Below are 15,164 nucleotides of genomic sequence, written 5' to 3' on the forward strand. Positions count from 1 at the left end.
GGTGCTTGGTGAGGGTGAGCGGGGATGTGGCTGCAGGGACTCTTACAGTCTGTACCCGACGACAATAGTCTCTGGGCTTCATGCCTAGCTAACATATCACAAAGCAAGCAGCTCCTCTCAAGCTATCAGCCGCCTCGACTGAGCTCAGAGAGAATTGGTGAGAGATAAAGACAGAGGGAAACAGGTCGACAAGTCTTTTGTTCCTCCCCCCAGGTGAGATATTTAAAACAACGCTTTCTGTGGGACATCCACATTTGGGGACGGATCACAGTAAAGTCCAGGTGTACTGATTATGATGCAGGGCTTCAAAAAGAAGGTCTTTCAATGTTTACCTCTGTGCTTAGTGTTCAATCTCAAGGTTTCCTGGGCCCAAAGGTAAAACATGAGTAGACTACGACTAAAAGCGATGAATGAGGAGGAGAGGAAGAGGGGAGGACAGGGTATGATGAAAGGAGGTTGAAAAAGAAAAGGGCTGGTGAAATTAAAGGCGAGGGATGTGAATAAAGGGCAAAATATCAAAAGAAGAGAAAGAAAAAGAGACAGCACTGGGGGAAAGACTGGAAAGCGAGAGATAACCAAACAAAAAAGCCAGGCTGAAGAAAAAAAAAAAAAGGACAAAAAAGGTGTGGGTGGGGGGGGGGGGGGGGGTGTCTCGCTCCTCTGTGACGTCCGGAGGCGTTGATGACAACACTGCGCTTTGGCTTGAGGTCAGAGAAAATAGGCAACACCAACTTCCTAATTAAGGATTCCCTTTTAGATAAAAGCAATGCAGGACAAAAATGACACAAACACTGACACCGCTGGCACACACACACAAACACTTTATCTCTCGAGCTCTCCCTCTCACACACACATACTAATTATTGATATCACTGCACAGCTGGCAGTGAGTCCAAATCAGTGTTTGCAGGCTTTGAGCGATCAAAAAATACAAGCCAAAAGCCAAACATGCATGTAATTGGCAAATGCAGTCATCCATGTTGCACTATGCATGTTCTCATAAGCTTAATCACTGCCAAGAAAACACCTTCTACTATCATGTGAAGCATGGGGATCATTTCTCTGTGTGTGTGTGTGTGTGTGTCCTCACAAGCAACCAGCGGGAATGATGTGATAGACAAAGAGGCTTGAGTGAAATCAGCTGTAGGCGGAAAAAGAATAAATCTTACCAAAGAAGAGGGGGGACAATCAACCACTCCAAACCAAAAGCATTAAAACAGAAGAGGAAGGATTTGTAGCTGAGGAGTCTGACAACACAATGTACAGCATCCTCTTTTGAGGCAAGATATGGCTGAGTGGGCTGTTTTACTTTGGTGGTATTTGTAAAGCACAATACTGCTATTTTTACAAGGTACTTGTTTTCTGAAAAGTAGGGCTTGATGGACACACTGGTTTATAAAAACATGGCTGCAGGAGGATTCTGGCCTTTTTAAACATCCCATACTTCAATTACAGCTATCATGAATGACATTTTATTGCAGAAGTTACATTAAAGTGAGCGTTATCATATTTAAGACACAGCAGACTTAAGAGAAATAAGGAAAACTTACTTGCAAAGATGTATATCAAGTGTATGGTCAAATTATTTTCAGGGAATGAAGCACGCTGTAGTGACGACTGTCACAAGTGCCAGTTTTCATCACAAGAGTCTCAACATTATTTAGCTGTGTCAGAAAAAGTGTTTCAAATATGGTAATTATCCTGCACAAAATAATAAGTCATCAGCAGACAAATTGGATGAAGTTAGTTTTTTGATAATTAGTGGTACTGTTTAGACTAGAACTGCAGCTAGTGGCCAATTTCAATGATTGAAAGAAAATAAATCGCCGACTATTTTGACCATCAGTTAATCGTTTTAGTCATTTTTCAAGGAGAAAATTTAAATATTAGCTGGTTTCAGCTTGTTGCATGTGATAATTTGCTGCTTTTCTTTGTCATTTATGAAATCAAATGGAGAATCTTCAGGTTTTGTACTGTATATTGGACATAGGAAGCAAACTGAAGATGTCACTTTGGACTTTGTGAAACTGTTTCGAGCATTTTTGAACATTTTATAGACCAAACGATTATTCGGTAAGTCATGAAAATAATTTTCAGATTATAATTACGCAGATTAGTTGTTAATGAAATTAATCGTGACTTGCAGCCCTAGTTCAAACAACAATAAATAACCTTGTATATCGTGTCTCTGACCCAAGTGTTTTCTTCTAACAGTTTGGTTTTGTATGATTTAGGGGTGGGAATCAACAGAGACCCCTGAAATTATTTAATCAAGATACATGGTCTTGTTACAATATCAATGAGATTTTAAACGTTTTGGGACATGCTGACGGTTGTGGTAACATATTTTGCAATGTATCGCAACTTATTATGTTTCATTTGTATTTGCAATATTAATAATTTACATAACAAAAACTGATACTTGGTGTTTATGCATCAACACAATATTGCCATGCAAAATATTGCAATACTGTGTTGTACTAATTTTTCCTCTAGTATGATTATAACCAAACGTGGCTTTGCATTACAAAAAATGAACATTAGCTAAAAAGAACTGATGTTTTTCCTCATATTTAAATCATGTGGGGCGCACACAGATGTTATAATGTGCAAAGCCATTCTTGTTAAAGATGTGTGCTGGAAAAATGCATTCGTTCTGGTGGTGTCGTTTGTGATCAGCATTTAAATTAGGTCTTTTTTATTCTGTGCTTTTTATCTTGACAGTTACATTGTGGCTGTTGTTATTTTGCAGAGAAGCTGGATGCAAATCTTACAGAAATGACACTGATGTGAAAGTGAGTGAAAGCACAAGAACTATGATTATGCTCTAAATGAGCCCTGGTGGTGTTTTTTCCCTCTGCTGTTAAACCCATTAGCCTTCATCAAACCATCATCTCCCTCACCTCATTAGCGCTCTGCACACTTATGTGTGCTGGCGTCATTGTTGTTCTGGAGCTGGCAAAGATAATGGCTTCTTCTCTTAAATAAGCTCGAGTACAAAGCACAATGGAGCAAGCAGGAGTGGGGATAATGTGTTTGTCTCGCATTATGAGTGCTCCTAGAGGAAAATAAATCCACCTTCTCCTGCTCACCAACACATTTTGTCTTTCTATTCTTCTGTCTTTCTATTGATCAGCTGAAAAGCGGAGAGAGCTTTTGGGAGTCTTCAATCGAACACCTTCTGTTTCTAAAACTGCTTTTCTACATGGCAAGGTCAGATGAAGGTAAAGTGTGGGAGCAGTGGTCCACATGATGCAGGCACATCAGCAGGGGATGCAACCTACAACTGAATGAAGCTTGCTGCTTCACTTCATCTTCGCTCGAGATTCTCAAAGGTTTTAACCAATCTCCAGTGTGCCTTTCCACTGATGTGCTGTAATACTTCTCTTTTTTAGGAATTTTCTTTTTAAAAAAACCCAAACTTGTTTATCCTTTTCTTTATATGATGTTCAAGAAATCTGTTTGCTCTCCAGGTGCACATTTTCCAACACCTCTGAAAACACATTTGTGTAAAAAGTTGATCTTTGGCTTTGTGCTACTTGAAATTGTTGAGTTGAAAAGAAATATCTGCTCTCTCTCTGTATCTGTTACATTCTCACGCACAAATTCATTTCACACATTGCTGATTTCCAAATCTGTGATGAGGATCTATGATCTGAAAATCTTGCAATCTGCAATCTGGGTGTCTTATCAAAACTGGCAATCAGAACAGAAAGTAATTCCCTCCAAAGACAGGAACACAGTGAAAAGTGTGTGTGTTTCTGTTTGAACACACGTGTTAGTGAGTCTAGGAACTCAAAGGGCATTTGAACCTCAAGAGCTCATTCCTCCGATTAGGATCTCGGTCTGGAAAAAAGGACAAATACGCCCTTCAACTCCAATGGCCTGCAGAGACACTCACATGTCTTCTCTCTCTCTCTCTCTCTCTCTCTCTCTCACACACACACACACACACACGCACACACAACAGAAACTTCACCTTCTGATTTCTTCTTTTTCAAGTTTGCCGTGTCCTCATCTCCTCTGATCAAAGATAAATGGTCGTTATCAGAGATCCTGAAACCAATCACTCACTTCTCATTGTTGGCACTCTAATCCATTACTTTTCTACTAAAGTCCTGTCCTTCCCGCTGTATTCACCCACATCTCATCGTCTTTTCCCCCCTCACTCCCCACTTATTTCGCTCTTTAAAAACCATTTTCAATTTCGCCCTCTCCTGATCTCTTTTCAGGAATGTGGAAAGCCGCCTTATTATTTTTTGGGCTGGTTTTGATTCACTGAAAGCAGGGAAGGCAAGGTTTTGGGCTGCACTGACAGGTAAACACTGCATGGGAGGATGTCTCAGAAGATGTCTCAGACCCAATTTGTGACCCAATTTTGTTGCTGTTGTTTGGAATGCATTAATCATCTGGAAGTGAATTTTCTGATAAAATGCTGTATATAAACATAGTGAACAAAAAGATATTTGTATCAATACATGTATCCAGTATAACATGTTGAAGGAAATGCAGAAACGTCTAAAAATATTGAAAATGATCAGTGGTAACTTACATGCTTCCTGTGGCCGAGCTGCTGTCTGTGGGCAGAGAACCATTGGAGCGCTCCATCTGAGCCAACCTGAGAAAGACACATTCATCAGTGACTGAAACCTAAATCACTAGTTTAAACTGAGGCTTTTAAACACTGTCATGCAGAACAGTTACGTCGACAAATGCAGATCTCAACGCTGCAGTAACACATCAATAAAAATTCATAATAAAAATAAGAATGGAGTCTCCAAGCAGGTGAAATGATGAATGACCTGAGTGATGACCAAACACAAATTTGTGGTCTAAGATATGTGTTTTTGAGACATCTGAGAGATGTAGAGCAGAGATGTGAAAGTGTTTGAGCACATGTGCTTGTGAGGATAATTTGTTTTTGGTCAGATATTTAAACAAAGCTGCAGTGCTAATATTGCTGTTTCCTGAGACCACAACCTGTATTTAGTAGGGTTGTAGCAGTTGGTGCATTTTTACCAAACGGTCACAGTACGGAAACTTTTAGTTGAGCATTTTTAGCAACATTTGATGAGGTTAGCACAATGATTGGATTAGCTGTGAGTCAGTTACACTGTGTTGTAGTGTTGTGAAAAATATTGATGTATTGATACATATCGGTTGTGAATATTTGAAACCGTCTCAATACTCATTTTTTGCAGTGCTGATATTACTTTCTCCTTTTATCTTCTTTTCAACAGTGAGTTGACACAAACACCCCTGCAGTGGTACTTCAAATGGTATCGAATATCTATATTTTTATAGGTACTGAACTGTAGTCCTGTATAATGACAACCCGAACATGGCGAGCGCAAATCAAATATTGGAGCTGGAACATTCGCCTGCGCATTCCCCTTCAGCTACAACAGCAACAGAGAAAGAGGACAAGAACGGTGTGTCAGGGTTGCTCCACCTTTGTATAGTCTATGAATGAAAAGACATCCAACCTAACACACATTTGAGAAGATCACCCAGATGTGCTGATCCCTGGTATGATTAATGTTTGGGTTCTTTGAATGTTTAAATATATTCACAGTAGGACTAACTGTAACATGCCTCCAATGCAGAAGTTTTATTATTTATTATTCTATGTATTTTGTTTTTTCAATTTCATAGCATAACATATTCCTCTTAGTCTTATAGCCTTTTGTAACCTGATGCTTTTGGGAAAGTGTTCAGTGTTTGTACAGTGTAATACATAAGTGTTTGAAATGTTTCTTATTTATATAATGAAAATAGTTCACCAAAGCTGTTAGTTGGCAAAATGTTTCCTCTTTTCCTAGCATGAGGTTTGCGTTGGTTTTTGAAACTTGCACTGTTGATTAAAAATAAATGAAATGAAACAGATACTCATGTGTTTGGGGTTTTTATCCACTGTACCAAACTCGTTTTGAACCAAGACTTCCATTTTCGTAACAGCCCTAGTATTTACTGAACCTTGTAATATCGAGGCAGTGGGGTCGTCCATACTCCAAACTTTAGGATGCTATTAAACTGTGACAGAATATGCATGGAGAGAGACATTTTAAAGTTATTATTCCACTGGTGACACCTCATCACTATGTGCATTATTTCCATGTGAATCTATAAGCTATGCTATAATCTACAATGCCAGCGTCCTATATTTCAGTTTAAATTGTAATTCACGAGGCTCATGTCTGTGTCACTGCTGATAAAACAATGCAGGCGGAGACGCTGAGCGAAGGTTAATGGTGTGTGACCAGCGAAAGGTTACAGGCCAGACAGTGCAGTCCTGCATCAGAAGAGCCTTCATGATTAAAGCTATTTTTGTGGCAGGACGCTGGGTTCTGTTTTGACACGAGTAACCCGTGTCCGCTTTAGGGAAGATAAGCTTCAGACTGATTAGAGATTCATTCAGGGGGCAAGACAGGATTTGTGATACTTGGGGATCTTAATATTTAGAGTTATCTTCAAATCAAACATGACAGGTTTTCAATCTCAGTGCTGCAGGACATTAGTTTGGTGACGTTGGTGATGATTAACCGCAGATCACACACTGTGTACATGGGTGTGCTGATGTGCGCAGCACGACCATTTGCAGTGGGTGGCTGAAAACAGCTATCAGGAGTGGGTAGCGCCTTGTTTTCTGAATTCACTCACTGAGCAAACTTTGACAGTCATTTGACATTTAATTTTTGGGATCGTCACAAAATAAAAAGCAGAAAAAAGTGTATATTGAGATTGCTGTTTGTACCTTCCCTTGACACTTAACAATAAAAAAAATTTAATAGTCTACTGAAACACAATGACACTTCTTGTGCCACAACAGCATATTTCCACTGCACCCAAGGTTTATAAACTATCTAGAGATGCAGTGTTTTCCACTATGTATATATTAAAAAGTTCAGGCTGACAGTAATGATCCCACATTTAAAGTTACACTGAACTTTTGCAGAGCATTCGTGTGTACAGATTCATGGCCGGTTGTTTTGGTGCTGTCTGAGGGGAAACATTTTTGCTTCTCTCATTTGTCTATAATTTCATGGTGAGTCAGGTTCCAGAATGACACATAAATAAAGGCAAAATGCTTATTTTTCCTTTCCCATTTAGTTGTAAACATGCTATTTCCTTTTTTCTATCTTAGTACTGTCACAGTTATACAAAGTCAGTTCATATCCCTTCAATAAACATAAGGGTTCTTTGATAGATACTGGCAGAACATGCTTTTATTTGGCCTGAAGGTGTCAATTTGAGAACTGATCCGTAGTGTACAGATAGTAAATTGTAAACATCTCCTCTTCAAGACGCAAAGGAGCAACTAATAACAACATCCAACATAATTTGGATTTATTTGATGGTCTGGAAGCTCCGCTGTAACCGTTGAAGGTATACAACAGTTCACACTTCTTTCAGTGTTTCCTTAAAACACTGCATTACATGTTATTTATCAAATCCATTACATTTTCAAATTTAACTCCTGTCCTTCCCGCTGTATTCAATCACACCCCCGTTGCCCCCCCCTTCTTTTTCTCTCTCAAAAGTATTTTCAGTTCTCACTCACTCTCTACTGATTTCTTTTCAGGCTGGTTTTGATACACTGAATGCAGGGAAAGCAAGTTTTTTGGGCTTTTGGTATTTATTTGATTTGCTTTTTATTTATTGCAAGTCATATCCATATGTTTCATATTTTTGCTGACCCTTTTCCAAAACATAATATAGCATTTTTCTTTTTCTACACTCTTAATCGCCCTGACACACCGAACCGACCGTCAGCCGCTAATTAATGTCGGTCCATTGGTGAGCGTCTGTCACCCTAGTTTTTGTTGTGTGTCCCGCATCACTGCCACTCAGTTAAACTCAGTGAAGGAGAAAACTGAAATGGAATTGAGGAAAGCAAATGAATGATTGAAGTCAAGAGGACGTGAGATCAAAACTTGTTTTTTGGGGTAAGATTGTTTTTAACTATTGAGCTCTTTGGCAAAAATGGTTCAATATGTTTGTGTTATTGTCCACACTGGAAATATTCTTTGTTCTTTCAACAAAAGAGTTGTGTCGTTGATGTGCTAACTGGCTAACCAGCAGCAGGACATTCGTGCTAGTTGGCTGTTCGCTGTATTCTTAGCAGTGTGTTCAACTGCAACGTTTTGGCTGAGACACAAGCAACATTAGGCGACACAACTGTCGGCCTTCTGCGCCACTAGTTGTTTGATGTTTGTTTGTTGTGTTTTTACTGTGTTCATCCAAAGAAAGATAATTATTGCAGAGTTATGTATTGTAAGTACAGACTGAAGGTAAGGGCTCCTTGGAAAATAAAAGTTAGAACTAAATCTTGTGAGGTCCTTTAAAAGTGGATTTTTCATTCCATATTGACGCTTTTTAAAGGTGCAAGATTTACACACAGTTAGCAAGTCTTAGTGTGTGTGCATTGTGGCGTCTGAGATGATGATGATGATGATGATGATGATGATGATGATGATGATTGGGGAATGCAAAGCGTACCTGCTGGCATACTGCTCTATCCGGGAGTGGGTGTCATCATGAGAGAGCTGAGGTGACTGGGACAGCCTGGAAATGAATGGGGTAATGGAGATGAATGAGATTCTGCATGCTCACACAACCTCATTAACACACACAAAGTCACAGCCACATGCACACACACGCTCACACACATACACACACGCACAGATACAGCCTAATGGCTCTTCAAAACATCACCTAGAAAACAAATCTGATGATCCTAGAGAGAGAAATAGGAGAGCAGGATGATCTACGGAGCTGTTGGATGGTTTTTGGCAGCCGCTGCTGGGATGAGCAACTGAATGCTAGTTGGATGCTTCAGAGAAGAGAGGAAGGTGACGCTAAGGTGAAAGTGGGTGAGTTTTTTGGTTGCATGTTCAGCCAGTGGATCGGACAGCCATGCAGGCAGGCAACATGCAATGCAGTCATGGCTTAGTTGGAGTGAGGACTTTCAGAGGAGGTGAGTGAGGAGAGAAGGGGAGTAAAGGAGGTGTCGTTAAAAGGCATTCCAGTCTGGAGACGAGGTGTTTCTGGTGGCGTAGATACTCACTCATACTGCTCCGGACACATGCTGATGAGGGTGACAGGACTGTAAGAGAATTGGAGGGAGGGAGGGAGGGTGGGAAGGGAGTGTTATAGGAACCACAAAACATTTCAGGTTCAAAAATACAGCAGGTGGAGAAAGTGGAAGGAAATGTGTGTCCCACAGCTGAGTGGCTGGACTCAACACTGAGCGAGGGCGTGTAAAACTGTCACCAATACATACACCTCATGTGGTTATGATTATCCCCTGTGACTTTTTCTGAAACCTGCATCGAAATAGACTTGTGACACAGAAAACATTGACAGTTTTGAAAGGGTCAAAATGGAAAAGCGGAGCTGTCAACACACTGTAATGTACCCAGGTTGTGTGTATGAAGGCTTGGTTGATTGTATCAGATGACTTTGCTGCTGTCACACGTATTTCATCACTTTTTTTTCACAATTTCTCCTGCAAACAGAGTCTTATAGCCCAAAATCAATGTTTTTTCTCATGTATTTCCAGCAGGATTTACTGAAATAGCATGCCAGGAAAAACATATATATAGAACCTATTTTCTAGTTAATCTGCAATTCAGTGCATTATGTTAGAAAAAGATGTATATGGTGCATAAGAACCCAGCAAATGAAACTGCTGTTAATTAGAGATTTTGGAAATGTGGCAAACCAGGATGCTAGAGGCGTGCGTTTTGATTTCAATGCAGTTTCTGGTTTCTAGTCCATGATAATTGCAGCTATTTTTAGAAATGTAGAGTATAAGTTGTTATTTGTAAGCAAATGGGACGCCCTCTGATCTCGAAAAATACAAAGAAATGTGTTGTTTTGACGGAGGAGGCTGGCTAGAACTGGGTGAAATAACAGTTGAGGTTGACGTTCTTTCGCTACACGCTTTTGTTCCCACATTAAAGCAGGGAGAATCAGAGGGAGACGTGTGGTTTGGTGGTTGTGCTTCTCACAGCGGGGCAGCCAGTGTAGTCACACTTCTGTAGCTGCGAGGAGAATTCAAAATGCAGCAGGGGATTCAGATGGAAAAGAGAGGAAAAAGAGATTGGGGGTCGGCAGGGCAGACTGAGCTAAGTATTCAAAGCTGGTGGTGCGGCGGCACTTTTACGCGCCCCCGCCGACATGTTTGCCAGAAGGAACATTGAGTCTGCTCATTTTGTTTTCCAGTAGGGTGATGTCAGTTTTCATCTTTGCCAAAAATTGATGGCTCTGTAAAGTGTAGGTGGTTTTCACCGAAATGTGTCTGACTCACGTACAATGACATAACTTTAACCTTCAGATGGATGCACTTAAAAAGACGTCATTTGTGGTGAAACAGAAACATGAGTTACTGTAACAGAGAGGAGGGAGGGAGAAGGAAGTGGAAATAAAGTGTAAGGAAATAAATGAGTGAAGGAAAGGTGACCTGAGGAACAGGAGGGAGGGGAGGACTCCTGACAACAGAGACCTTGGGAGTATTTTGGGTCTGACAGATGTGGCTGCTGTAAAGCTTGTGTTTTTATGGCAGGCTTGTTGTGCCTGTTGAGGCACAATAACAGGGAGCAGAGCAGAGGCCTGCTCACATTTCACTTCCAGTGGTATTGTGCTAAAAGTCTGGACAGGCTAAACAGTAGAGTTGGATACATTTGACCCAACAGTTCCAGTGCAAGTACCTTAAATTTGGAACTGGTACCAAACAGTAACTTTTTGGAGTTCCTAAGTGTCTCTGTAAACAACAAAATCTAAAATTTGAACAAGTTGCAGCCAAGAAGCTGTTTTGCTCCTATGCTCGTGTCTAATCACACACACACACACACCTCACTCTCTGTCTGTCTGTCAAATTGTCTGTCTGTCTACTTGCACTTTGTGTGTGTGTGTGTGTGTGCGTGCGTGCGTGCGTGCGTGCGTGCGTGCGTGCGTGCGTGCGTGCGTGCGTGCGTGCGTGCGTGTCTGGTCATCTCTTTCGCTCTCAATTTAGACACAACTGACAAATATGTGGAATAAGTACTTAATCTAAAAACAAAATCATAAACTGTACCAATACAAGACTTTAAAAAAACCCATCTGCACTGCAGTGATAGTTTCAGCTCGTTGGAAAGCCGACCGAGCTCTGTTAGCAGCTTTGGGGCGCTGAACTCCACAGAGCTCCATCGGCTGGGAGCCCCAGCTTCAGGGCGCTTTGCTATGCTTCTGGGCCCGTTTACTCACCCAGGTGTGCTCTTACATACCAAAATTTGATTGATTAACTGTGAATCAGTGTTCAGTAGTACCAACATCATTCAGATCCAAAACCCTACTGAGCAGTGGTCAATATTTGAACCCAAAATAAAAAGTGTCCATAATAGATCATTAAGAGTCAGCCTGCTATAAATATCTTTATTTTATTGCCTCAGTGGGCTATTCTATCAAATGTGTGATCATGTTCAGTCCTGTTTAAAATCCTAGAAAGAAATATTGTTCTTCAAAATGAAAAAAAAGAAGATATTTTTGCATCTCTCTCCTTTGATTCTGTATGAGCTCATGAGTAAATCAAACTCAATTAAAAAGGAAATTCCATATTCAACAATAGGAATGTTGTCATGGCAAAAAGAGGTTATGAACAATTTGATCACAAAATGTATTAAAAATTGGAAAATAATAGAATTTAGATTCATCTTTACCCATTTATTATGTGTTTTGACTCACTTAAAATATGAGTGTAGGGAGGTGAAGAGAGTCTGTAAGCATAACTATACAAAAGCGCACAAAAGGAACAATTACACCAAACTAATAGTAATAAAACAAAGAAAAAGAAATGATTTAGAGGTGCTGGGTTATTTACACAATATAGTACTATGTGTATTATTAAAGCAATATAAAGTATTTCATTTTTTAAATATTAAAGTCACTGTCAATACTGGTATATTGCAACATGCTTTGTGCACCAGTAGAGTAAAGATTTCAACATTTGAGCAATGAGTGATGAGCGATGAGTGTCCAAGGTAAACAAATGTTAAGAGGGTTTTTTTTGTTTTGTCGGTGAAAGGTTCCTTAAAATGTATTTAGTCCGTCATGCTGTGGTGGTCACTTTGTCACAGTTAGCACTACTTCGCTCTGTTTCCCTGTCCTCCATTTTCTCTGTCAGGGATAAAAGACCACCTGCTCAATGTTGACACTTCTACCTGTCTGTCAGAAAGACAGCAAGAGGGCTGCAAAGAGAGACAGTTATTGTTATATGTGCATATATGTGCAAAGGTTTAAAGGTTGTGATCAAGGTTTGCGCTACCAGGGTGTCTATGAGTATTGATGAGTAAATTTAATGCTTTTTAGGAGCTTTTCAACATTTGTTCAACAAAATTTAAGATCTGTATTTGGACAAATCATCTTTTTCTTATTCAAGCCTCACAGCTAAGTATAAATATATGTTGAATATAGTTGCACCCGTGCAGAGTTAGGTGTAATGTAGCAATATGGTTATTAGAGTGACTAACATCAGACACAATTATCAACCTGTTGTGGACTTTCACACAAAAGACCTTGACTAATTGTAACAAAGAAATACTAAACGTGGATAAATGATAAATGATATTACCTGATATTATCTGATACCTGACGTGTTACATTTTTATGGAGCCTATACACATAAACGTCATAAAGACCCTCATGACCTCTTAACATACAACTATAATCATATATATAATAATCATATAACCATAAATGGCGTTCAACATTGTTTGACAACAAAAATAATGGAGGGACATGCAACTGTGCTGACCCCTTGAAGACTTTTATATACCTTAATCTAAATAATTTGGGCTATCTACAAACATATAGGTAAAATACATACGAAAAAACTGCATCTTTTTCAAGATCTTTTTTTCTTTTTTTAAAATCAATTTTTTTTTATTATTACAGTTTTAACAAACATAAAAAAAGGTGTGCCATTACTTCAGTTTACAGTGTTGGCATTATTAAAATAAGCCCCAATGTCATAAAATCTAAATACAAAAACTATTTTTTCTAAAATATTTCTATACAAAAACCTTTTAACTTTTAAGGTTTTCAGTCCTGTAAAAATGTATCTCCAAGTGATTTGTGCTTGCCAATGCACAGGTGGCCACGGAGGGCATTTTATGTACTATTTTTTCCATTACCTCTAACAATAATTTCTGTTAAGACTGGATTCTGATAAAGTTTTCCATTAATTTTAGATTCCACATTCAAACCCATTAACTGCTCTGCAGGGTCTAATGCAGCAGAGACTCATCTGCTCTAACTGGTTATGTTGGGTAAAAAACAAAGAAACAACACTGAGTAGGAAGAAACCATTAGAATGGCTCTTTCACATTATCAAATGCAGCCGTGACGAATCAAAAATCCTATCTGCCGTGAAATGAAGCAAAGATGTAAGTGGGAGGTGAGAGAGTAGGTGGTGTTTTGCTCTCTCAAGGTGGAGAGAAACAACAGTGGGTGGAATTCAACAAAAAAAATGAAAAGAAAGAAAGAAATGATGATACAAGAGTGGAGAGGAGAGAGATAGGGAGTGAGGGCATTAGGGAGGCCAATTATACAGCAGACTATCTAATTTTCTCTTCAGCTGCTACAGTACTTTAAAAATTACAACTTCTTAGAAGTTCACTTTGTTAAAAGGACCAATGGAGCCTGACTGCACATTAAATAAGTTTTGGGGGGTTAGTTTAAAAATTGAGATCTCATAATGATGTTTGTGGGGTTCACAGACATTTCCATGTGATATTCAGCAGAGATATTTTGGAGAAATCATATTCATTACAAAAAAACACGGCAGCAAATGCTGCAATGTTTAGCTTATCCTTATAATTCCTCTTTTTAAGCAGAGACTGCTCCATTTCCAGAAAAAATCTATTTCAATTTAGGTCACAGAATTCATTTTGGTGACATGGAGATGGCAAAAGCCACTAAAGTGTAATAATAAAGATCTAAAATGAACGGTGCATGCTGAGCAATTCCAATATATGTTTGAAGCACATCTTATAGACATTCCAGAAATGAAAAAAAAACCAAAAAAAAAAAAACCCACACATTCAGGCTTATTTCTACACACAGAGCTGTTTACGATGTAGTTAAGCCTTGTGGCTACATGTGGGGAGCCCACAGCTCACAGGAGACTTGATGCTGTAACAGACGGGAAAATGATGTCCATGAAATGACCCTAAATTTCTTTTAAGTCTCCATTCCCTTCTGCAATATTTTGAAAAGATCCTCACATTTTGCCACAATTCTTCAACCTTTCAGAGGCATTTATCAAGCAGGCATCTCTGCAGGAGCCATTTTTCAGAGAGGAAGGGAAGTGAGAATGGAGCGAGGTGGGAGGTGAGGGGGAGGACGGGCAAGGATGGGAGGAATGAAAGAGGGAGCGCAATCCATCTGAGAGGTGACTGTGTGCAACTGGATGTCGGGGAAAATCTATCGCGAGTGAACAGGTGAGTCATTGTGAATGCACGCATGAACATCTTTGAGAGTTTTCAGTGCTTACAAGATGCAAAACTACAATGATCAAAAGTCAGAGAACCCGACCGGGAAATGTCTGACAGGAGGAGAAAAGCTGACAGTAGATAGATGGATAAAATGCGAGGAAAACACAAAAAAATGAGTGAAAAAGAGCAATGCTCAGAGCACATGGTGTGAGCGAGCTGGTTTTAGAAAAGGCCAGGGAGGACAAGGAGCCCACCTGGGGCGTCTGCATAATATAGACCAAGTTAAATGGCTCTCCAGGGGGATTTATTGCTGGCAGGAGCAGGGACATAAATCAGACGTAGTCACTGGGTCAGGTGCTGCAGACAGAAGATCTACCGTGCAGCCACGACACCTGGTAATGACTGGACCGCCAGGTAAATAAACACATAAACTGAGCAGGACATTAGCACTCCCCAAATACTATAGCTCCTGTGTCTCTGTTTGTGTGTGTGTGTGTGTGTGTGTGTGTGTGTGTGTGTGTGTGTCAGGCATGGTAAAATACATTTAAAGGGATACTACATCGGTTTTACACGTCAAAGTCAGTCATGAGGGTGCTTGTCCTGTCTCGTGTGGCGCTTGAGAAGCTTTAAGTTTAAAAATTAATACCACAAGTGTTATCACTTAAGTACTCTTGGCCCCGAGACTAAAAA

At 39.7% G+C, this 15,164-nt stretch overlaps 1 protein-coding gene across 5 annotated transcripts in view; it reads right to left on the minus strand.

Annotated features, from left to right (window-relative positions):
• Window positions 1-15,164, minus strand: part of utrn (utrophin) — a 239,026-nt gene that overhangs the window by 20,921 nt on the left and 202,941 nt on the right. For 4 of the 5 annotated variants that reach the window (XM_042503021.1, XM_042503024.1, XM_042503020.1 and 1 more), the window contains 3 exons: window positions 9,068-9,106; window positions 8,500-8,565; window positions 4,553-4,618 (listed from right to left, as the gene is read on the minus strand). In XM_042503021.1, coding sequence (XP_042358955.1) covers window positions 4,553-4,618; window positions 8,500-8,565; window positions 9,068-9,106 — 171 coding nt within the window. The remainder of the gene's footprint in view (window positions 1-4,552; window positions 4,619-8,499; window positions 8,566-9,067; window positions 9,107-15,164) is intronic. The other variant, XM_042503022.1, reaches the window with a different exon arrangement.

The sequence above is a fragment of the Plectropomus leopardus genome, chromosome 16 (genome assembly GCF_008729295.1).
Source record: "Plectropomus leopardus isolate mb chromosome 16, YSFRI_Pleo_2.0, whole genome shotgun sequence".
NCBI lineage: Eukaryota > Metazoa > Chordata > Actinopteri > Perciformes > Serranidae > Plectropomus > Plectropomus leopardus.